Raw genomic sequence first — 17,155 nt, forward strand, 5'->3', positions numbered from 1 at the left:
ATGACATCATTTGCAACTTCCCGGGGCTCACGGAGATGATCTTCGCCCGGCACTGGGGCGCGCCAAGAAAGATGGTGTGTGCAGAAACGAGACCTGCCTTGCGGTTCGGTCACATCGGTGAGCATAGTGCCGCTGCAGAGAGCGTGTCATTCTCCCATCACATCTCACCGGGAGCCTTGTCTGTTGCATGTGTCGGGTGCTGAAAGTATTGGTGGTGTGGGTTCATCGGAGAACGCTGGCAGGGCACCGTTGCAACAGACTGAACGAGAAAAAAAAAGACTGCCAAAGATTGGTTCGGCAAGAGAATGATCTAATAAGGCTTGAACGTCGGAGACTATTTTTAGCTGCGACCCCGCAAGTCCAAAGCGAAACTAAGTAGCTCTGGTCATAAAAGTCTTTCGATCGCTTTTGGACTCGTGTATGTATGATGGTGCCAAGCCATTATATCCCCGGCTTTTCTGCCGCCATGGCCTTATTTCCCGTTTCCTTCTAGACAGTAAGAGTTCTGAATGGAACATGGCGTCACGGGGACAGTCATGTCTCGTATAAAGTTTTGGGCTGAACTGCAGATCCATGTCTCGCGGTAGAATCCGGAGCGTAATGGCTGTAGAAGAGAGAAAGCGAGTTTGAGTCATTAGCTATAATCACGTTGAATTGAAGAATGTATCCATTTTAAGTGAGAGGAGAAGAGGGGATATAGCAGAAATGTGTTGGCCTCCAATGATGACGCCTTAGGAGCCGTGAGGCTCTGAGGTTGCAATCTCTAGTTACTAGTGCACTTGACCGAGTTAGGAATCAAACCGAAATCCGGTCGAATTCAGCAGAAATGGTGTTTTTGTTTCTTCATGAGGAGGTGAGCCTTTCTTTCTTTCTCTTTTTGAAATCATTCCTAGTGTGTCGAGGAAACTACCAGTAAGTTTGCTGAATAGTGCAGCATAAATCAGAAACAAGCACTCAGCCTACTCCTGGCAATAACGGTGCAATTCGATGACGAAACTGTTCCATCACTGGAAAATTTTCCGACATTCCTCTTCGAATGTTTGCTACAACAACACGTTGTCTATGGTTTTCAGGTGGAAGGCAAGTCGGCTAGAGCCAAACGCCTCAAACGGAGCCGTCGTGCAGGGTATCAATTGAAATAATGACGAAAAACCCTCCAACTTTGAATGCATGTCTAAAGCGCCAGGCATGTGTCAAAACATGCATAAATATCTGTGCGCCATCTATGTATGTCTATTGATCCTTTCTTTTCTTTCTCCTTTTTTTGTCTTTGAACCGTTGCCACTCGTTTCGCGTGCTGACCGGTTGTGTCTGTATGCTTAGATACGTCCCCGGGCGGCTTCTTGAAGGGTAATTTTGCCTGCAGCAACGTCCTTAACGGTCTGGCTGATGCTGGTCCAGTCGCGGAACGTAACAAAGGGAACCTTGGCGTTCTCACACCAAGTGACAAGATCTGGAAAGGCATTAGCAGATTGAATCAAGGGTTTTATTGCTCATGTTTACTACTTACCCTTGCCTTCTTTGGCAAAGAGCAGGTCTGTCTCTTTGGCAGCGGACAAGTCGGACACGCCATCACCAGCGTAGAACATGACGGGTCGAGAGGGCAGCGACGAGTACTTGCGCAGCTCAATGGACTTATCGTGGCCATGGATGCTGTCGTCGTGGAAGACGATCTTCCAGCCACCCTCTTCGTTAATGCTGCGGCCCTCGGCGACGGGCGCGACGTTGTTGCTGACGACCTGCATGTTCCAGCCCGGTCCGAGCATCTTGTCGAGCAGGGCGCGGATGACGGGCTCCATGCCGCCGCTGAGGATAACGATGGGAACGTTGTTCTCCTGGGCCCAGTGATAGAACTCCTTGAAGCCCGGGTCGAGCTGGATGTTCTGGAGGAGCAGGCGCAGACACTCGTCAAATGGTGTGCGCACGCTGTCGAGCATGTTGTAGAAGACGTCGCGGAAGTGGGCGCGGCCGGCCAGGACCTCGTTGTTGTCGGCTTCGCGCTTGTCCTTGCCACAGCCGAGGTTGTCAATCATGTAGTCGTTGGAGTCGGCCGCGGTGATTGTGCCGTCGAAATCGGTAAAGAAGATGAACTGCGGGTTGGTGGCCAGGGCCGGGGTGTCTGTGTTGATGGAGCCCATGATGGCGATGAGTGGGTGCGATCTGGCTCGGCGGAAAGCAACGACGTGGGAAATAGACGAAGATTTCGGACGGATAAGTTTTCCACACAAAGTTTTTGCGATCAGAAGCAGTATGCGACAAGGAGCGGTATGTAAGAAAGAGAATTGGCGCGACAAGATCACAGCCGACGTCTTGACCTCATTCGCAAACACGGAATCGATAAGACAACCACAGTTCCACAAATGAGGACCAATCCACAAAACCCATGTGCAAGCGTCATCTATGAATGGTCTGAATGGCTTGCGCTTGTACACAGAATCCACTGAAAAAAAGACTCAAGTCCCTTTTTCCGCCCATGGGCACTGGGCTTTTATCGGTTGGACCGGGCACAACGTCATTTTTGGTTCTTAAATAGAGTGAGGGTCGTTGAGTTGCCCCTCCACAAGCCACACGCCCAGCGCGGACTTTGTTCTGCCGAAGCTGAGCGGCCCAACAAAGTCGCTCTTCGCACTGTACGTCCTACCTAGGGCGGTCAGCGACAGGCTTAGCCTAGCTCGGCCTATCTTCAAGCTACAACGGCATTGACGTCGGTGGTCACACACACACTCTTTTTTTTTTCAGACGACATTGAATTCCGGAATTGAAGCTACGTGATAGTGCCTTATCACTAGCTGCCGGATCGATTGCCTGTCGGGATGCACTCCATGGCCGGGACAGTCGCTCGCGTGACGGTGCAAAGGAGCATCATGGCCTCGGCGACTCGGACGGCGACGTCCCGGATGGCCATGCGGCAGCGTCTTCACAGCCCTGGCATAGCTTCTGCTGTACCTGCCGCCCGCCGCTTATACTCGACACCACCATCGCCTCCTCTACCTCCCTCACCCCCCGACAAAGACACGAATTCGCCTCGGGATACTGCTGCTGCGGGCGCCGGCGCCGGCGCCTCGTCCTCCTCGTCCTCCTCGTCTGTCAGCCTTCCTTCGACAGCCGAGAGCCGACGCAGCGCCCTCAATCTCAAGTTCAGCGAAGCTATGGACAGGCTACAGGCGCGGGCGTTGACGGCGTCCCAGACACTGAACGACGTGACAGGGTACTCGGCCATCGAGTCAATCAAAACCGACAACGACGCCATGGAGCGGTCGCTGGGCGAGGCGCAGGAGCGGGTGCGCGCGGCGCGTGCGGCGTACAAGACGTCCAACACGAAGCGCGCGGCGACGCAGCGCGAGGTGACCACGCTGCTCGCGCGCAAGGACACGTGGTCGCCGGCGGACTTGGAGCGTTTCACTGAGCTGTACCGGACCGACCACGTGCTCGAGGGCGCCGTTGCGGCCGCGCAGGAGTCGCTGACCGAGGCCGAAGCCGAGGAGCAGAGCCTCAACCAGCGGCTCAACGCGGGCATCCTCAAGCGCTACCATGAGGAGCAGATTTGGAGCGACCGTATCCGCCGCGCCAGCACATGGGGCACCTGGGGCCTAATGGGCATGAATTTCGTGCTGTTCGTGCTGCTGCAGTTCTTTGCGGAACCGTGGCGCCGGCGGCGGCTGGTGCGCGGCGTCGTCGAACACGAGAGGGACGTGCTGGAGGGGATGCGCGGAGAGATGGAGGCGCTCAAGGCTGACCTGGCAGGCAAGATGGATGCGGCTCTGCAGGCCGGAAAGGAGCAGCAGCAGCAGCAGCAGACGCGTGCGCCGGCGGCACCTGCAATTGGGGAAGAGGAAATGACGAGGACTACGCCGTCGCTAACCGAGCAGACGAAGTCGACGTCGACAAGGACCACGACCTGGAGCGGGTTTCTGCACGACCCTGTGCAGTGGAAGCTCGCAGCAGCAGATCTCTGCAGTGACAGGCAGGCCGATTTGCGGATGAAGGATGCGACGACGCTGGTGCTCCAAGGGGCGGCAGCCGGGGCTGCGATTGTCGGCAGCATAGCCCTGCTGGTGTCCCGATGAGATGGGCGTCTACACGACATACAACAAACTCCCTGTACATGTAATTCCATAAACCCCCTTTCTACAACTGGGCCTGTAAAAATAGAGCATTGTACCAGAGATTTCTTATTACATGAGCGAAATTGATCACTTGATTCCATGATGAGGCTGTGAGGCTCCAACATGCCCCTTTGGCGAAGTTTTTTTTTCTTCAAAAAGAAAATCAATAAATAATAAATGAGACAAACAAACAAAGTGAGGCGATTGTTGATGTGGAATTATTTCGTCATAGTGGCGCAGCAGCGCCGACCGTATTCGCTCGAAAGAGACGGGGAAAAAAAAGGGTTCCGATCTCCCTTAGTGGTGTTTTTTTTTTCTTTTCTCGACTTTGCCATTCGAGAAGGGAAATCCGTTGCATCAGCAATTTGAAGGAATCCCCACGGCATAGCCCTGATGAGCTCCGGCACGTCGCGGCGAAGCGCCAGGGCCACCAGACGTCACCAAGGCCCGCGGGACAGCGAAGCTCGTGTTGGGGTTTAGAGGGAGGCCGCCGAGTGCGATTTTGACTTGTTTGCAATCTTGATTCTGGGGATTAATTACTAGTATTTTCGTAGATAGTGGTCACGCGCGATGGGCGATTGGAGGCCGCCTCCTCCTCTGTATAGAGAGAGGAGCCCGAAATGTAGAGTCGTCTTATGCTGAGATGGCGCAAGGACTAAGAAGAGAGGGACGTTGACCACTGCTATATATCAGGCGGTGTTAAGCTTTGTAGTTGTGAGAAGGAAGAGAATTGGCAATGTTGCGCGGTAGCTTGCAGCTGATATTTAAGATTCAACTCTAGTCTGAGGATACTTCTAGATTCACCTCTTTCCGGGATTATTTTTCTGTACCTTCACTCTTCCCCATGACAAATTGATCATTCTGCATCAAGAAGACGAAAGATGCATCCATCATACGCGTGTGGGTGTATCTCGCGGAGACGAGAGGGGCGAGGACTGGCTGGTGTGAGGGGCAATTGCCAATTTGGGTAGCAAGTTTCGGGCAGGGGTGTTTTGCTCGGCTAACGATTCCGTGCGTGGGCCGGGGATCAAGTAGAGGGACCAAGGCTAAGACGTGGGAAACAGAAAGATTCACATGAGGCGGGATAGCATGGGGGGGCAGTATAATACTCATGGGAGTAAGCAAGGTATTGTACCTGGTAAATGCTGTGAAGCAAAATGCACGGGAACCCGAAGCTATCTAGGTGCTAAGGCCGGTACTGGTGGGCAAAGTGACGCCACTCACGATGGTGGGGGTTTGTGTGGTGTAGGTGGCTGTACCAACTTACCAGCCTAGGTAGGCATCTACCTACCTCTTTTGTTGACTGTGGTTTGTCCGCCATGTCGCGCTCTGTCGGCCTTAGCACCTACGCACCTACCAATTACTAATGTTATGTGGCGGACGTACATCAGTACAGGTACCTGTCGGTGCCTGTGCCTGTGGCTTGTTGCCTGGAACCCGTCCGACCTGCTTTATTACCTAGGTAGGTAAGGTAGTTAGCTGCTTTGGTAGGGCACCTAGGTGTCATGGCAACAAGGGCCTACAATCCAATGCCATGCAGAATGGCAATCCATGCACCAAGCAGACAGCAGATATTTCCTGGCTAATATCGGTTTGGAAATAATTCATTAAGAGATAAATAAAAAGATGGCAGGTCTATCGAATAGTCTAGAGATAAGAGAACGTAATTGCCTCTGGCCGGATCAAGGCCACCTCGTTCCAGTGGCCTCAGGGACTACCTAGGTACCTACCTAGGTTAGTACCTTGAGCAGTGGTGGCTGATAGCGGGCAACGGCGCTGTAATCTGGTCCGTCTTGACCTGTCCAAGCCTGGCAAAACACGCGAGGCAGAAAAAAACACCCCCGCCAAAAAAAAAACTGCCCAGAACTTTGCCCGCCAAACGCGCCCACCCGCTCGCTCTTTGCAGGCCGCCAGAACTCCCCTCCCCATCACTGACGACATCTTGCCCACTTTCCACCATCCACCACCACCCACCAGCCATCAACCGTTCTACTCCTCCTCCTGCTCCTCCGCCTCTTCCTCCTCCAGTCTCCATCCATCTCCTTCGTGTTGCTGCCCGAGCGACACAGCAACAGAGATAGGTGCTCCGAACAGGCTGAGAGGTTCTTGATAAAAAGGCCTTCTTCCTCCCGCCCCTCTTCTCCTTCGTGCCCGTTATTCGCCCCATTGGCTCACCCCTCTTTGTTATCGTTTTTTCCTCACTGGCATACCCAGGTGGTGCTCAACAACCCTCATCTTTACTTCACCACCGCCGCCGCTGTTGCCGCTGCTGCTGCCCGTCGACAGAGAGGCTCTTTTCTGCTCCTTTTGGGTTCTCGAGCAGAGAGACATTGAAGCTACCACTACTGCATCTTGCAGCTTCACCCCTCCCCATCGTCTCCCTCGTTTTGTTCAACACGCCCGCCCCCAGTCGTCTTGCGCGCAACGCATCGCGCCGCCCACCGCCGCCATGAACGACGATCAAGCCATCCTCGACATCCAGCGCAAGATCGAAAAGGAGCGCGTCCTCATCACCGCTGCCAATAACATGCGGTCACAGACCGACAACGATGCGGTCCGCTCTCGCCTCGACTCACAGATCCGCGACGGTCGTCGCAACATCCAGTTCTTCGAGGAGCGCCTCAACGAGCTCCAGATGCGCCGCGTCAGCCAAAATCTCGGCAACATGGCCGTCCACAATGATGCCGATGGACCTCCTCCGCCTCCGCCCAAGGACTCTTCGGTCCAGTACAGCAGCATTGGCCAGCATGGCGATAGGATGCCCTCCCACCATCCCTATACCCCTCAGCCGCCCGGTGCATCCATGCCCAAGGGCCGGCCCAACTTTACCAAGCTTGGTATGAGCCCTCTTTATCGCACCCCCGCCCCCGCCATTCCTTGTTGCGTGGTCGCCTAGCTAACTGCTACCCCCTCATAGATCTTATCAAATATGATACCCCGTATCTTGGGCCCCGTATCCAGCTCATGCTCTCCCAGCTTCAGTTCAAGCTCAACGTTGAGGAACAGTACCTCAAAGGTGTCGAAAAGATGGTTCAGCTCTACAGCATGGAGGGCGACCGCAAGAGCAAAGCCGACGCAGCAGCTAGAAAAACTGAAAGCAAGCAGAAAATCCTTCTCTTAAAGCAGGCATTGAAGAGATACGAGGAACTGCATATTGACATGGACAACTCGGATACTCCTGATGGTACGCCCGCACGGCAGCTCGGTCTCCGCTTCCTTACTAAATAAAGCATTCTCCAGATGATTCGATCAACACCCCCAATCTTCGCAAGCCTCTGAGCGGCTCCCTCGCCATTCGTGTCGTCGCCGTCAACAACGTCGATCACGCCGCCACAACCCGCTTCTCCCGCGGTCCCGAAACGTTCGTCGCTGTCAAGGTCGAGGACACCGTGACGGCTCGCACCAAGGTTTCCAGAAACGACCGCTGGGAATCTGAATTCCACACTATCGATGTCGACAAAGCCAACGAAATGGAGATCATCGTCTACGACAAGCCCGGCGAGCACCCCATGCCAATCGGTCTGCTCTGGGTCAGAATATCTGACATTGTCGAGGAAATGCGCCGCAAGAGGATAGAAGCCGAAATGAGTAGCTCAGGCTGGGTCTCTGCCGACAAGATGGGCAGCTACTCCGGCGGTGCCGCCCCCGCTCAGTTCCCCATGAGCCCGTCTCAGGCCTCCTTCGGCGGGCAGGCAGGCGCCGCTCAAGCCACCAACCAACCTGGCGGTGCCTATGGAGCTCCTCCACCCTCGCAAGTCAATGCCGGTCCCATTGATGGTTGGTTCAACCTAGAGCCCGCTGGTCAGATCCAGCTGCAGATGAGCTTCGATAAGCAAAACCGAGACAAGCGCACCGTCGACGTTGGTCTCGGCCGAAAGGGTGCTGTCCGTCAGCGCAAGGAAGAGGTACACGAAATGTACGGTCACAAATTTGTCCAGCAGCAGTTTTACAACATCATGCGATGTGCTCTTTGTGGCGACTTTCTCAAATACTCTGCCGGCATGCAGTGCGAAGACTGCAAGTACACCTGCCATACCAAATGTTACCAGAGTGTCGTCACGAAATGCATCAGCAAAAGCAATGCCGAGACCGATCCCGAGGAGGAAAAGATCAACCATCGCATCCCCCACCGATTTCAGCCCTTCTCCAACGTTACTGCCAACTGGTGCTGCCACTGTGGTTATATCCTGCCATTCGGCAAGAAGAATTGCAGAAAATGCACCGAATGTGGACTCACCAGTCACGCGAACTGCGTACACCTTGTACCAGACTTCTGTGGCATGTCCATGGCCGTCGCAAACCAAATTCTGCAGGGTATTCGAACTCAGAGACAAAAGGCCAAAACGACGACCAACCTGACGGATAGAACCCTGCGCAAGATGAGCACCCCTAGCTCTCAGTCTGGCACGCCGACTTCAGCTGTCTCTTCCCCGACTGGCTCCGCTCAGCCGCCCCAGCTCACTTCTACTTCCATGAGCGGAGCAGCTGATGCCGCTAAACTCATGTACTCAAATCAGCAGCAGGCGTCGCCGCAGCAGCGTCCATCACCTGGGCGCGCCCCGTCGAGCACCAGTTCGGCGACCACTGGTGTTTCGTCCGCAGCCGCTGCGGCTGCCACGGCTGCCATGTCGCAGCAAAATCAAAGATCTGACCAGGGCCGCTACGCCGGCTACAATCAACAGCCACCAGACGCACACGCTGCCGCTGGTGCTTACGGAGCTCACATGCAAACACAGCAGCAGGCTCGTCCGTACAATCCCGCAGATTATGCAAACGTTAACAGCGGCTACTCTCAACAACAGCCAATCCAGCCTCCTGCTCAGATTCGGCCTGCACAGCAGATGCCTCCTGCAGGCCAACCTGCTGTCCGGCCTAGCGAGCCACTTTCCCCTCAGAAGCCGTATCCTCCCCAAGGAGGGCAAGCAGGTGGACGCAAGGCCTTGCCTTTGGCTACCGACCCTGGTACTGGACAGCGCATCGGTCTGGATCACTTCAATTTCCTTGCTGTCTTGGGTAAAGGCAACTTTGGCAAAGTCATGCTTGCGGAAACGAAGAGATCTAAGAAGCTATACGCTATCAAGGTCCTGAAGAAGGAATTCATCATTGAAAATGACGAAGTGGAGAGTATGCGCTCCGAGAAGAGAGTCTTCTTGGTTGCGAACCGGGAGCGCCACCCGTTCCTGACCAACCTACACGCCTGTTTCCAAACAGAGACGCGCGTGTACTTTGTCATGGAGTACATTAGCGGTGGTGACTTGATGCTTCACATTCAGCGCGGACAGTTTGGAGCTAGACGAGCCCAGTTCTACGCCGCGGAGGTCTGCCTGGCTTTAAAGTACTTCCACGAAAACGGCGTTGTTTACCGTGATCTGAAGCTCGACAACATCATGTTAACGCTGGACGGACATATCAAGGTTGCCGATTACGGTCTTTGCAAAGAAGACATGTGGTATGGCTCGTCGACTGGCACGTTCTGCGGTACGCCCGAATTCATGGCGCCGGAAATTCTATTGGATAAAAAGTATGGCCGCGCCGTCGACTGGTGGGCCTTTGGTGTCCTAATCTACCAGATGCTGCTGCAGCAGTCGCCTTTCCGTGGCGATGACGAGGACGAAATCTACGAGGCCATTCTGTCGGATGAGCCACTTTACCCAATCAGCATGCCAAAGGAGTCTGTGTCAATCCTTCAAAAGCTGCTCACTCGTGAGCCTAATGATCGTCTGGGTAGCGGCCCGACGGACGCTCAGGAAGTCATGAGCCATGCTTTCTTCAAGAACATCAACTGGGAAGAAATTTACCACAAACGTGGACCGCCGCCATTCAAGCCTGCGATTAAGAGCGCGACAGACACGAGCAATTTCGATTCTGAATTTACCAGCGTCACCCCCGTTCTTACACCGGTGCAATCAGGTATGTCACCCATTCTGTACTCTGTAACGCGCATTTTCTAACTGACTGTTACAGTTTTGTCGCAAGCGATGCAGGAGGAGTTCCGTGGTTTCTCGTACACGGCTGATTTTGACTAATCGAGCAAGTCTCGACTCTTTACCAATGTTTAATGATACGAGAAGATGACTGAAGAAGAAACTGACGATGGCGTGATGGGATCCGTGCCATCTAGAGGAGCACGATGCATGCAAATACATTTTTATGGAACTGCATATTAGGAGCGGGAGTTGAACGATGACGGGTTATACCAGCGCAATGCAAACCAAGAAAAAGCAAAAGAAAAAAAAGAAGATATTCGTTCGTTTAGATGATTTTCCCACACGACGTGAAGGCCATTTCTGGAGTTCACTCACTTTGCTTGATTTTCTGTCTTATTTTGTCTTTCCTCTTTCTTCTTTTCAGCCAAAAGCATCTCATTATTGCGACGCGGTTCAAAAAAGTTGGGGATGGGGAGAGGGCGTCCTCGCGATAATACCAGGAACAGGCAGAGGAGGCAATGCAGCGCAACTTGTTAAAATCTTTCTTTGTCCTTCTCCTTTGACGAGTAGCGAGGGAGGAGGGTGGCCTTTTCCCTCTTTTACTTTGCATATCCGCTATTGTCCATTCTTCTCGCTCTCGCCTTTTGTCAGACAGCTTGTTACCTTTTTCTCCCTCTTTTCCTTTCTCTTCTTCTTCTTACCTCTTTACTTAATGATCCGCCAGACAGTTTGCGGGGTTCGGATTTCAACTTAACAATTGTTTGTGACTGGATGTTTCGCGTATGTTTGCGTCTTGTTCTTTCTTGAAGAGGATGGTAAGTTGAGGAGGAAGAGAAGGGAGACGGGCATTATATAAATTAAGAGGGCAAGGTACCGGATATGAGAATGAAGAGGCTAGAAGGAGAAGGAGTTGAACCAATTCGCCAGTGGCAATTTCTCTACCTGCTCTCTGAATGCTCTAATCCTGTGATGCAGTGGTATGTGTGCCGTGCGTGGAATCAAGTATTGTGAACAAGTGCAAATCGAGATCCGACCAGATATAGGTTTATGTAGATTTTTTTCGTAATGTTACTTTTTTTTACCGTAGTCTACAGATACATGGTATTGTTGCCTTGCTTCAAATTTTGACTAAAATCCGTTCCTGCTGTCTTCCCAACATGACATGTCGCCCTTCCATTGCTTTACGAGGTGTACTCTTTTTGGAGAAGCTTGGCAATGGTGTTGAGCTGAATGTTGCTGGTGCCCTCGTAGATGGCACCAATCTTGGAGTCGCGCCAGAACTTTTCGGCGAGACCCTCACGGACGAAGCCCATGCCACCCATCCACTCGACAGCCAGGCCAGCCACGCGGCCGGCAACCTGAGAGGCGTAGAGCTTGGCCATGGCGGCATCGCGGACAAAGTCCTCACCGGCCTCCTTCTTGCGGGCGGCGTTGTAGACAAGGGCGCGGGCGGCGGCAATCTCAGTGTAGGACTGGGCGATCTGGTGCTGCATGCCCTGGAACTCACCGACGAGGGTGCCGAACTGCTTGCGGTCGTTCCAGACGTAACGGACAGCGTTCTCAAAGGCACCGAGGGCGAGGCCGGTCATCTGAGCGGCGATACCGATGCGGCCCTCGTTGAGGATGCCGATGGCGTACTTGTAGCCCTCGCCGGCCTTGCCGAGGAGGTTCTCCTTGGGAACGACGACATCGTCGAAGTTGAGGACGCAGGTGGAGCTGGCACGGATGCCGAGCTTCTTCTCCTTCTTGGCGATGCTGAAGCCGGGCATGTCCTTATCGACGATGAAAGCGGTGATGCCCTTGTAGCCCTTGCTGGGGTCAAGGTTGGCAAAGACGATGAAGAAACCGGCCTCCATGGAGTTGGTGATCCACATCTTGGAGCCCGAGATGCTGTAGCCGTCAGCCGTCTCGGTGGCGCGGGTAGCCATGGCGAAGGCGTCGGAGCCGGAAACGGGCTCCGACAGGCAGAAGGAGGCGACGGTGTTGGTGGCGAGGCGGGGGAGGTACTTCTTCTTGAGAGCCTCGGATCCCCACTTCATCAGTGCCGTGTTGCAAAGCGTGTTGTGCACGTCGACCATGACGGACACGGAGGGGTCGGCGCGAGCCAGCTCCTCGATGGCGATGATGGCAGCCGTGAAGTTCATGCCGGCGCCGCCGTACTCCTCGGGGATCTCGATGCCCATGAGACCTTGTTCAAAAAGCTGCTCGACGATGGTGGGGTCCATGGCCTCGGCCTCGTCCATGTCGCGCGCCTTGGGGAGCACCACCTCGGTCGCAAACTTGGACACGGCATCTGCCATGGCCGTCTCGACCTCGGAGAGGTGCGAGATGGGCGTGGGTGGAATCTCGGACAGGTCGACGCTGCTGTTGTGGCGGGGCGTCGTCGTGGAGAGGGGGCGGCTGGACCGGTCAGTTAGCAGAGGTTCACCCTAGTCAATTGATTCCAGGACTGGCTTATTGTAGACATACAGAGCTGCGGCAGCAACAGGACGCGCAATACGAGCGGCGGGAAGACGTTGGGCGAGAAGGACGCGGCGACCACCCTGAAGGGCCGGGCGAATTGCTCTCGTGAAGGAGGACATGACGGCGGCGTTAACTGTGTGCTTAAGCCGAGGTTGTAAAGAAGCCCAAGTAAGTGAATACTTGAGTAGAGTGGGTGGGAGAGAGGAGGGGAGGAGAAATAGAAACTCGAGATTCTGGGATCAATGTGTAGGAAAGAAGAAAAGACGGCCGGTGTGTCGCAGACGCGGTGAGATTAGGGTGGTGGCTGCTGGGTAGGGTGTGTTTCCGAGTTTATTAGGGCGATGTTCGGACCAGGCACTGGTATAGTTTGGTGAGCCTGCTTATTTGGTAGCAGCAACAGAAATGGCAGAAAAGAAGAGCGACGAATGTATCCGAGTATTCGAAAGTTTTGAGATGAAATATTGACAAAAAAAAACCGTACTGTCGTTCTCGTCAATGCCAAAGCCGAGGGGGTAACGAAGTAGTAAAGCGAAGAATGACGTCCCGGGCGCAGCAAGCGGTGCTGGAGGCACAAGATGTCAAACGGGCTTCCACTGCTTATAGTGGCCGGCGTTCGGTTGCCAGCTGCCCACTTTTTCCGCCCGGAACGCTGCCAGTTGTTTGCCTCTATTGTGGGGAAGTCGAGAGAGCCGAGCGGCTTAGCTTAAGCCGAGACGGACAAGACCGGGTTGCAGAACAATGTTTGGGGTTTTCTCCCTTTGAAAGGGTCTTTGTCCTTCTTTCCATTGTAGCGGAAATGTATATATGTGCACTTGGGCACGCAGAGGTTACTATGGAAAAATGACACTGTACCTAGCCTCAGCGGTACCGCATATCGCAGAAGAAGAAGAAGATGATGGTGATGATGGAAGGAGAATTCTCACATATTAAAAAAAGAAGACCTCTCGCCAATAACATATGATGCAGCCAACAGCAGATGACTTTCCTCGCGTATGTGTCGCTATAATTCGAGGGACGCAATAAGTAATGATATCCACCGGGCAGAGGAAAACGGTCATGACTACAGAAGCTTTGCCCCTGCACGCAAGATAAGTATAGACACATTCGGATGAGTTTCTCTCATTTCCCATGTTTCAATAAAATATAGTTACACATTTCAACCCTGACATTTTCTCCCCCGCCGTTCCATTTGCCTCGCTATGCATCACCTCTCCGATCCCCCGGCCCCACAACTCAACGCCAATCGGACGGGCCTCCACGTGACTCTCCCGCAAAGGAAGTTTTTGAGAGCCAACGCTTCGCCCATCAACCCGTCCGCGACAGCTTGCTGCTTCCCCGACCAGCCCATCCAAACCGAAACCAGCTTGGTCAATCGATTCGGCCGACCAACTCGCTCGCCCATCATGGTCGTTTCCATCGTGCGCAACCTGTTTTCGCCCGCCGCTCGCCGGCCCCTTCTCTCCGCCGCCGCCACCCCCTTCCTCACAGCATCCTCCTCCCGCCTCGCCCTGCCCCGGCCGACGACCGTCACCTCACCCATCCTCGCCGCCACCGCCCTCGCCGGGGCCGCCTCCTTTTCCACCACGCCGCAGCGTCCCGCCACGCTGAACCAGGTCCTGCGCGGCATCCGCAAGGGCAAGCGCGCGCGCCACGCCGTCTCCCCCGCGCTGGCCAACTCACGGTGCCCGGCCCTCAAGGGCGTCTGCCTGCGCGTGGGTGTCGTGCGCCCCAAGAAGCCCAACTCGGGCGAGCGCAAGACGGCGCGTGTCAAGCTCTCGAGCGGCGCCGTCGTCACCGCTTACATCCCTGGCGAGGGCCACAACATTCAGCAGCACAGTGTCGTCCTGGTCCGCGGCGGGCGCGCGCAGGACTGCCCCGGTGTGCGATACCATCTCGTTCGAGGAGCGCTGGATCTGGTATGTTTCATTGCAATATCTTGGGCCCCTTCTTGTTTTTCCATCAAGTCAAGTCGGGGAGAAAACAGATGAGAGAGGACATTCTGACAATGTTATACAGGCTGGTGTAGGTACCCGTGCGACGAGTCGAAGCAAATATGGTACGAAGAAGCCCAAAAAGGCCACCATCGGTTAAACCACATCTGCGGAGTTTCATATTCAAAACAGGAGGTTGGTAGTGTGTACTGCATAAAGAGCATCATGGCGAAGTATAGATCTTGTACGAATGGACATTAGCGACGTCGCCGCTTGGCGACCTGTATTATACATAAGACACAACAAAATTGGCATAAACCTTGTGCACTCTACTGTCTTCCACGACATTATTCTTGCTCTATCAAGTTCATGTCACTACGCGCGATTATTAAAAAAAAAAGACTTGTCATTCATCAATGATATTCTACAGTAAGTGCCGCCTCGGCAATATATATATAGCAAATCAGGCCAATAGTCCCCACCAACGCCATGTTATCTCGGTATGAATCAAATAGGGCCTGTCCTTGGAACAAGTATAGCCCTCCTATATGCCAGCAATAGGCATCATTTAATAGCAAAGATGCCTCTTTTTCCTGCTCCTGTATATTGCAGGGAGCAAAGCAACATAAAATCAAAAAGAAGAATAAAGCGCCGAACCCCCCCGAATTATAACTTGTACAAACAGTGCGCTGCGTCAGCAGCGTTCAATCCACGTCGTCAGGCTTCTGCATGCCCATCATCTCAAAGTATCTTGAAGTGCAAGAGTATCTGCTCCAGTCAAAGTTGTCCTTTGGATTACAATGGCACTTGAGGTCGATTCGCGACTGCTCATTATTGGGGCAGTGCGTGAAAGGCATGTGGAAGTAAGCAATCTCGTCAAAGAAGTGGAGTTCCGTCTTGTTGAGGAGAATGCCGGCGGCAATCGAATGAACGGGGGCATCACCCCAGCGTTCGTAGAAGAATCCGCCGTCTTGGTCAAGTGAATTGAAAAAGTCAACGTAGGCATCGCTGCGCATCCACTCGAGGCTACCAATCTCAAAATTAGACCACTTGAGGTGTCCGCGTTAGTATACTGTTCGGCCCAAGCTTGGAGGGGCGATCACTCACAAAGTGACACATGTTGTAAGTCTGGCCACCATCGTCGCTCAGAAACTCCATCGAGTTGTCGGCGGCAATATGCTGTGGATAGTTTTCCATGAACTTGACGGCGCTGTCCCAGAGTGTGGGTATCGTGTCGACGTACTCGAGTAGACTAATGGTAAAACTATACTTCTTCCCATTCTCTTTCATAAAGCGAAACGGGTCCTTGGGAATGTCGCAGAAGAGCTCAATGCTGGGCTCGACACGCCAGTAAAAGTCATAGTTCTGCATGAGTGGGTGCTGGAAGAAGAAGCCTGACTCGAAACGGCACATGTGACGGTAGCTGGTGGAGTCGCCATATATGATTTTGCGCTCCTTCATGTCTTCGCGAACTTTCTTGGCTTTGTCCTCATCGATCCATTCGGGAACCGACCAGTGCTCGATGGGAATCTGACCGAAGTGTGCTGTGCCGGAGACAAGCGCCGAAGTTATGTTACGGAAGTTGTCGTCAAATGGCTTGTTGTTGAGGAAGACCCAGTCGTAATTGAAGCGGCGATTGAAGCGGTCCTCCACCTGGCGGATCGAGCGGGCAATATCCCAGACATCGGCGTTGCGGGCGAGTGTGACAAAGGTGGCATTGGCGCGGGGGCCAGGGTCGACACCGGAATGCATCGATGCGGGAGCATTGGAAGCGGGAGCATTGCTGCTTGCGGTGGCCGATTTGGAGAAGCTGGCGTCTTGAGGGTCGCGCTCGGCAGGTATGGGTTTCTGCGTGAAATCGACATTGACCCCGGCAGCAGCGGCATTCTGCGGACTCGGTTGTGATGCAGCTCGGGCATTGTCAGGGGCAGGGACGGGTCGGGGCAGAGTATCGTAGCGGGAGCCGGAAAAGAGGTAAAAGAGCATCAGAATCTATAGCGCTCATTCATGTTAGCACGTTTTGACAGAGCCGTGCACGGTCGCTATCGTTGCAGAACATGGTTTCTTGTTTGCTTTCCGAGGGCCAACGAGGGGCACAATGTGCTAGATGGTGGCGGGCAGCGAAGGAAACAAAGAGGTGACGTACAGTACCGGTAACAACAATGTAGCGCAAGATGCGCGCATTGCTTCCCGCCAACATGACGGGCAACAAAATTAGAGGAGACCAGATGGAGCGGCTTGGAGGGCTGGAATGTGGAAAGAAAAGGCCGGTTTCCAATGGAGGAAGAGGAAGAGGAGACGAAAAAGAAGTGAAGCAAACGAAAGAGTGTTGGTATGGCGGCGGATTGGCCCGTTGATAAGATGCCGGCGGAGACAGCGAGACGCAGCCAAGGCAAGTGCCACGGCCGCTATATTGCAGCGCGCTGCGAACGTGTAGCGGGGCAGTTACAGCACGGAGGCTTTTTTTCAGGGCTCATTATGAGCTCGCAAGCTGCCAAATCTCAGTGGGCCATCAGGAGTTTTTCTTAGTGGTTTAGCTGATGCTTGGCACAGCCCTGCGGGGGAGGGGGACGACAACACTGTAATTCTTTATCAGAGGAGTGCCTGCAACTATCAATCTTTAATGGAAAATACTATTAGCAAACGTTCATCGAGGCTATACTCCTTCCACCTGATAGTATTACTCCATTGTGTCATCCCAAGTGCCGCACCCCTACGCGAATTATAC

The 17,155-nt window shown here is 53.8% G+C and overlaps 6 protein-coding genes across 6 annotated transcripts; 3 read left to right on the plus strand and 3 right to left on the minus strand.

Annotated features, from left to right (window-relative positions):
• Positions 1 to 1,319: 1,319 nt before the first annotated feature.
• V2A60_001543 (HAD-like domain-containing protein) lies at positions 1,320 to 2,138 on the minus strand (the record flags this gene model as incomplete). Its single annotated transcript, XM_083252903.1, has 2 exons — positions 1,320 to 1,453; positions 1,511 to 2,138. The coding sequence occupies 2 exons, from the start codon at positions 2,136 to 2,138 to the stop codon at positions 1,320 to 1,322; spliced, it is 762 nt and encodes a 253-aa protein (XP_083109029.1).
• A 726-nt stretch (positions 2,139 to 2,864) lies between these two features.
• V2A60_001544 (Mdm33 family-domain-containing protein) lies at positions 2,865 to 4,067 on the plus strand (the record flags this gene model as incomplete). The annotated part of the gene is made up of 1 exon (XM_083252904.1): positions 2,865 to 4,067. The coding sequence occupies one exon, from the start codon at positions 2,865 to 2,867 to the stop codon at positions 4,065 to 4,067; it is 1,203 nt and encodes a 400-aa protein (XP_083109030.1).
• A 2,488-nt stretch (positions 4,068 to 6,555) lies between these two features.
• On the plus strand, positions 6,556 to 10,132 carry V2A60_001545 (uncharacterized protein; the record flags this gene model as incomplete). Its single annotated transcript, XM_083252905.1, has 4 exons — positions 6,556 to 6,943; positions 7,024 to 7,290; positions 7,347 to 10,016; positions 10,071 to 10,132. The coding sequence occupies 4 exons, from the start codon at positions 6,556 to 6,558 to the stop codon at positions 10,130 to 10,132; spliced, it is 3,387 nt and encodes a 1,128-aa protein (XP_083109031.1).
• Positions 10,133 to 11,214: 1,082 nt separating this feature from the next.
• Positions 11,215 to 12,615, minus strand: V2A60_001546 (acyl-CoA dehydrogenase; the record flags this gene model as incomplete). The annotated part of the gene is made up of 2 exons (XM_083252906.1): positions 11,215 to 12,433; positions 12,503 to 12,615. 2 exons carry the CDS (start codon positions 12,613 to 12,615, stop codon positions 11,215 to 11,217), a joined length of 1,332 nt encoding a protein of 443 aa, XP_083109032.1.
• A 1,080-nt stretch (positions 12,616 to 13,695) lies between these two features.
• V2A60_001547 (mitochondrial 37S ribosomal protein uS12m) lies at positions 13,696 to 14,587 on the plus strand (the record flags this gene model as incomplete). Its single annotated transcript, XM_083252907.1, has 2 exons — positions 13,696 to 14,412; positions 14,513 to 14,587. The coding sequence occupies 2 exons, from the start codon at positions 13,696 to 13,698 to the stop codon at positions 14,585 to 14,587; spliced, it is 792 nt and encodes a 263-aa protein (XP_083109033.1).
• Positions 14,588 to 15,131: 544 nt separating this feature from the next.
• On the minus strand, positions 15,132 to 16,627 carry V2A60_001548 (nucleotide-diphospho-sugar transferase; the record flags this gene model as incomplete). The annotated part of the gene is made up of 3 exons (XM_083252908.1): positions 15,132 to 15,476; positions 15,535 to 16,419; positions 16,574 to 16,627. 3 exons carry the CDS (start codon positions 16,625 to 16,627, stop codon positions 15,132 to 15,134), a joined length of 1,284 nt encoding a protein of 427 aa, XP_083109034.1.
• Between the last annotated feature and the right edge of the window lie 528 nt (positions 16,628 to 17,155).

The sequence above is a fragment of the Cordyceps javanica genome, chromosome 1 (genome assembly GCF_051103115.1).
Source record: "Cordyceps javanica chromosome 1, complete sequence".
NCBI lineage: Eukaryota > Fungi > Ascomycota > Sordariomycetes > Hypocreales > Cordycipitaceae > Cordyceps > Cordyceps javanica.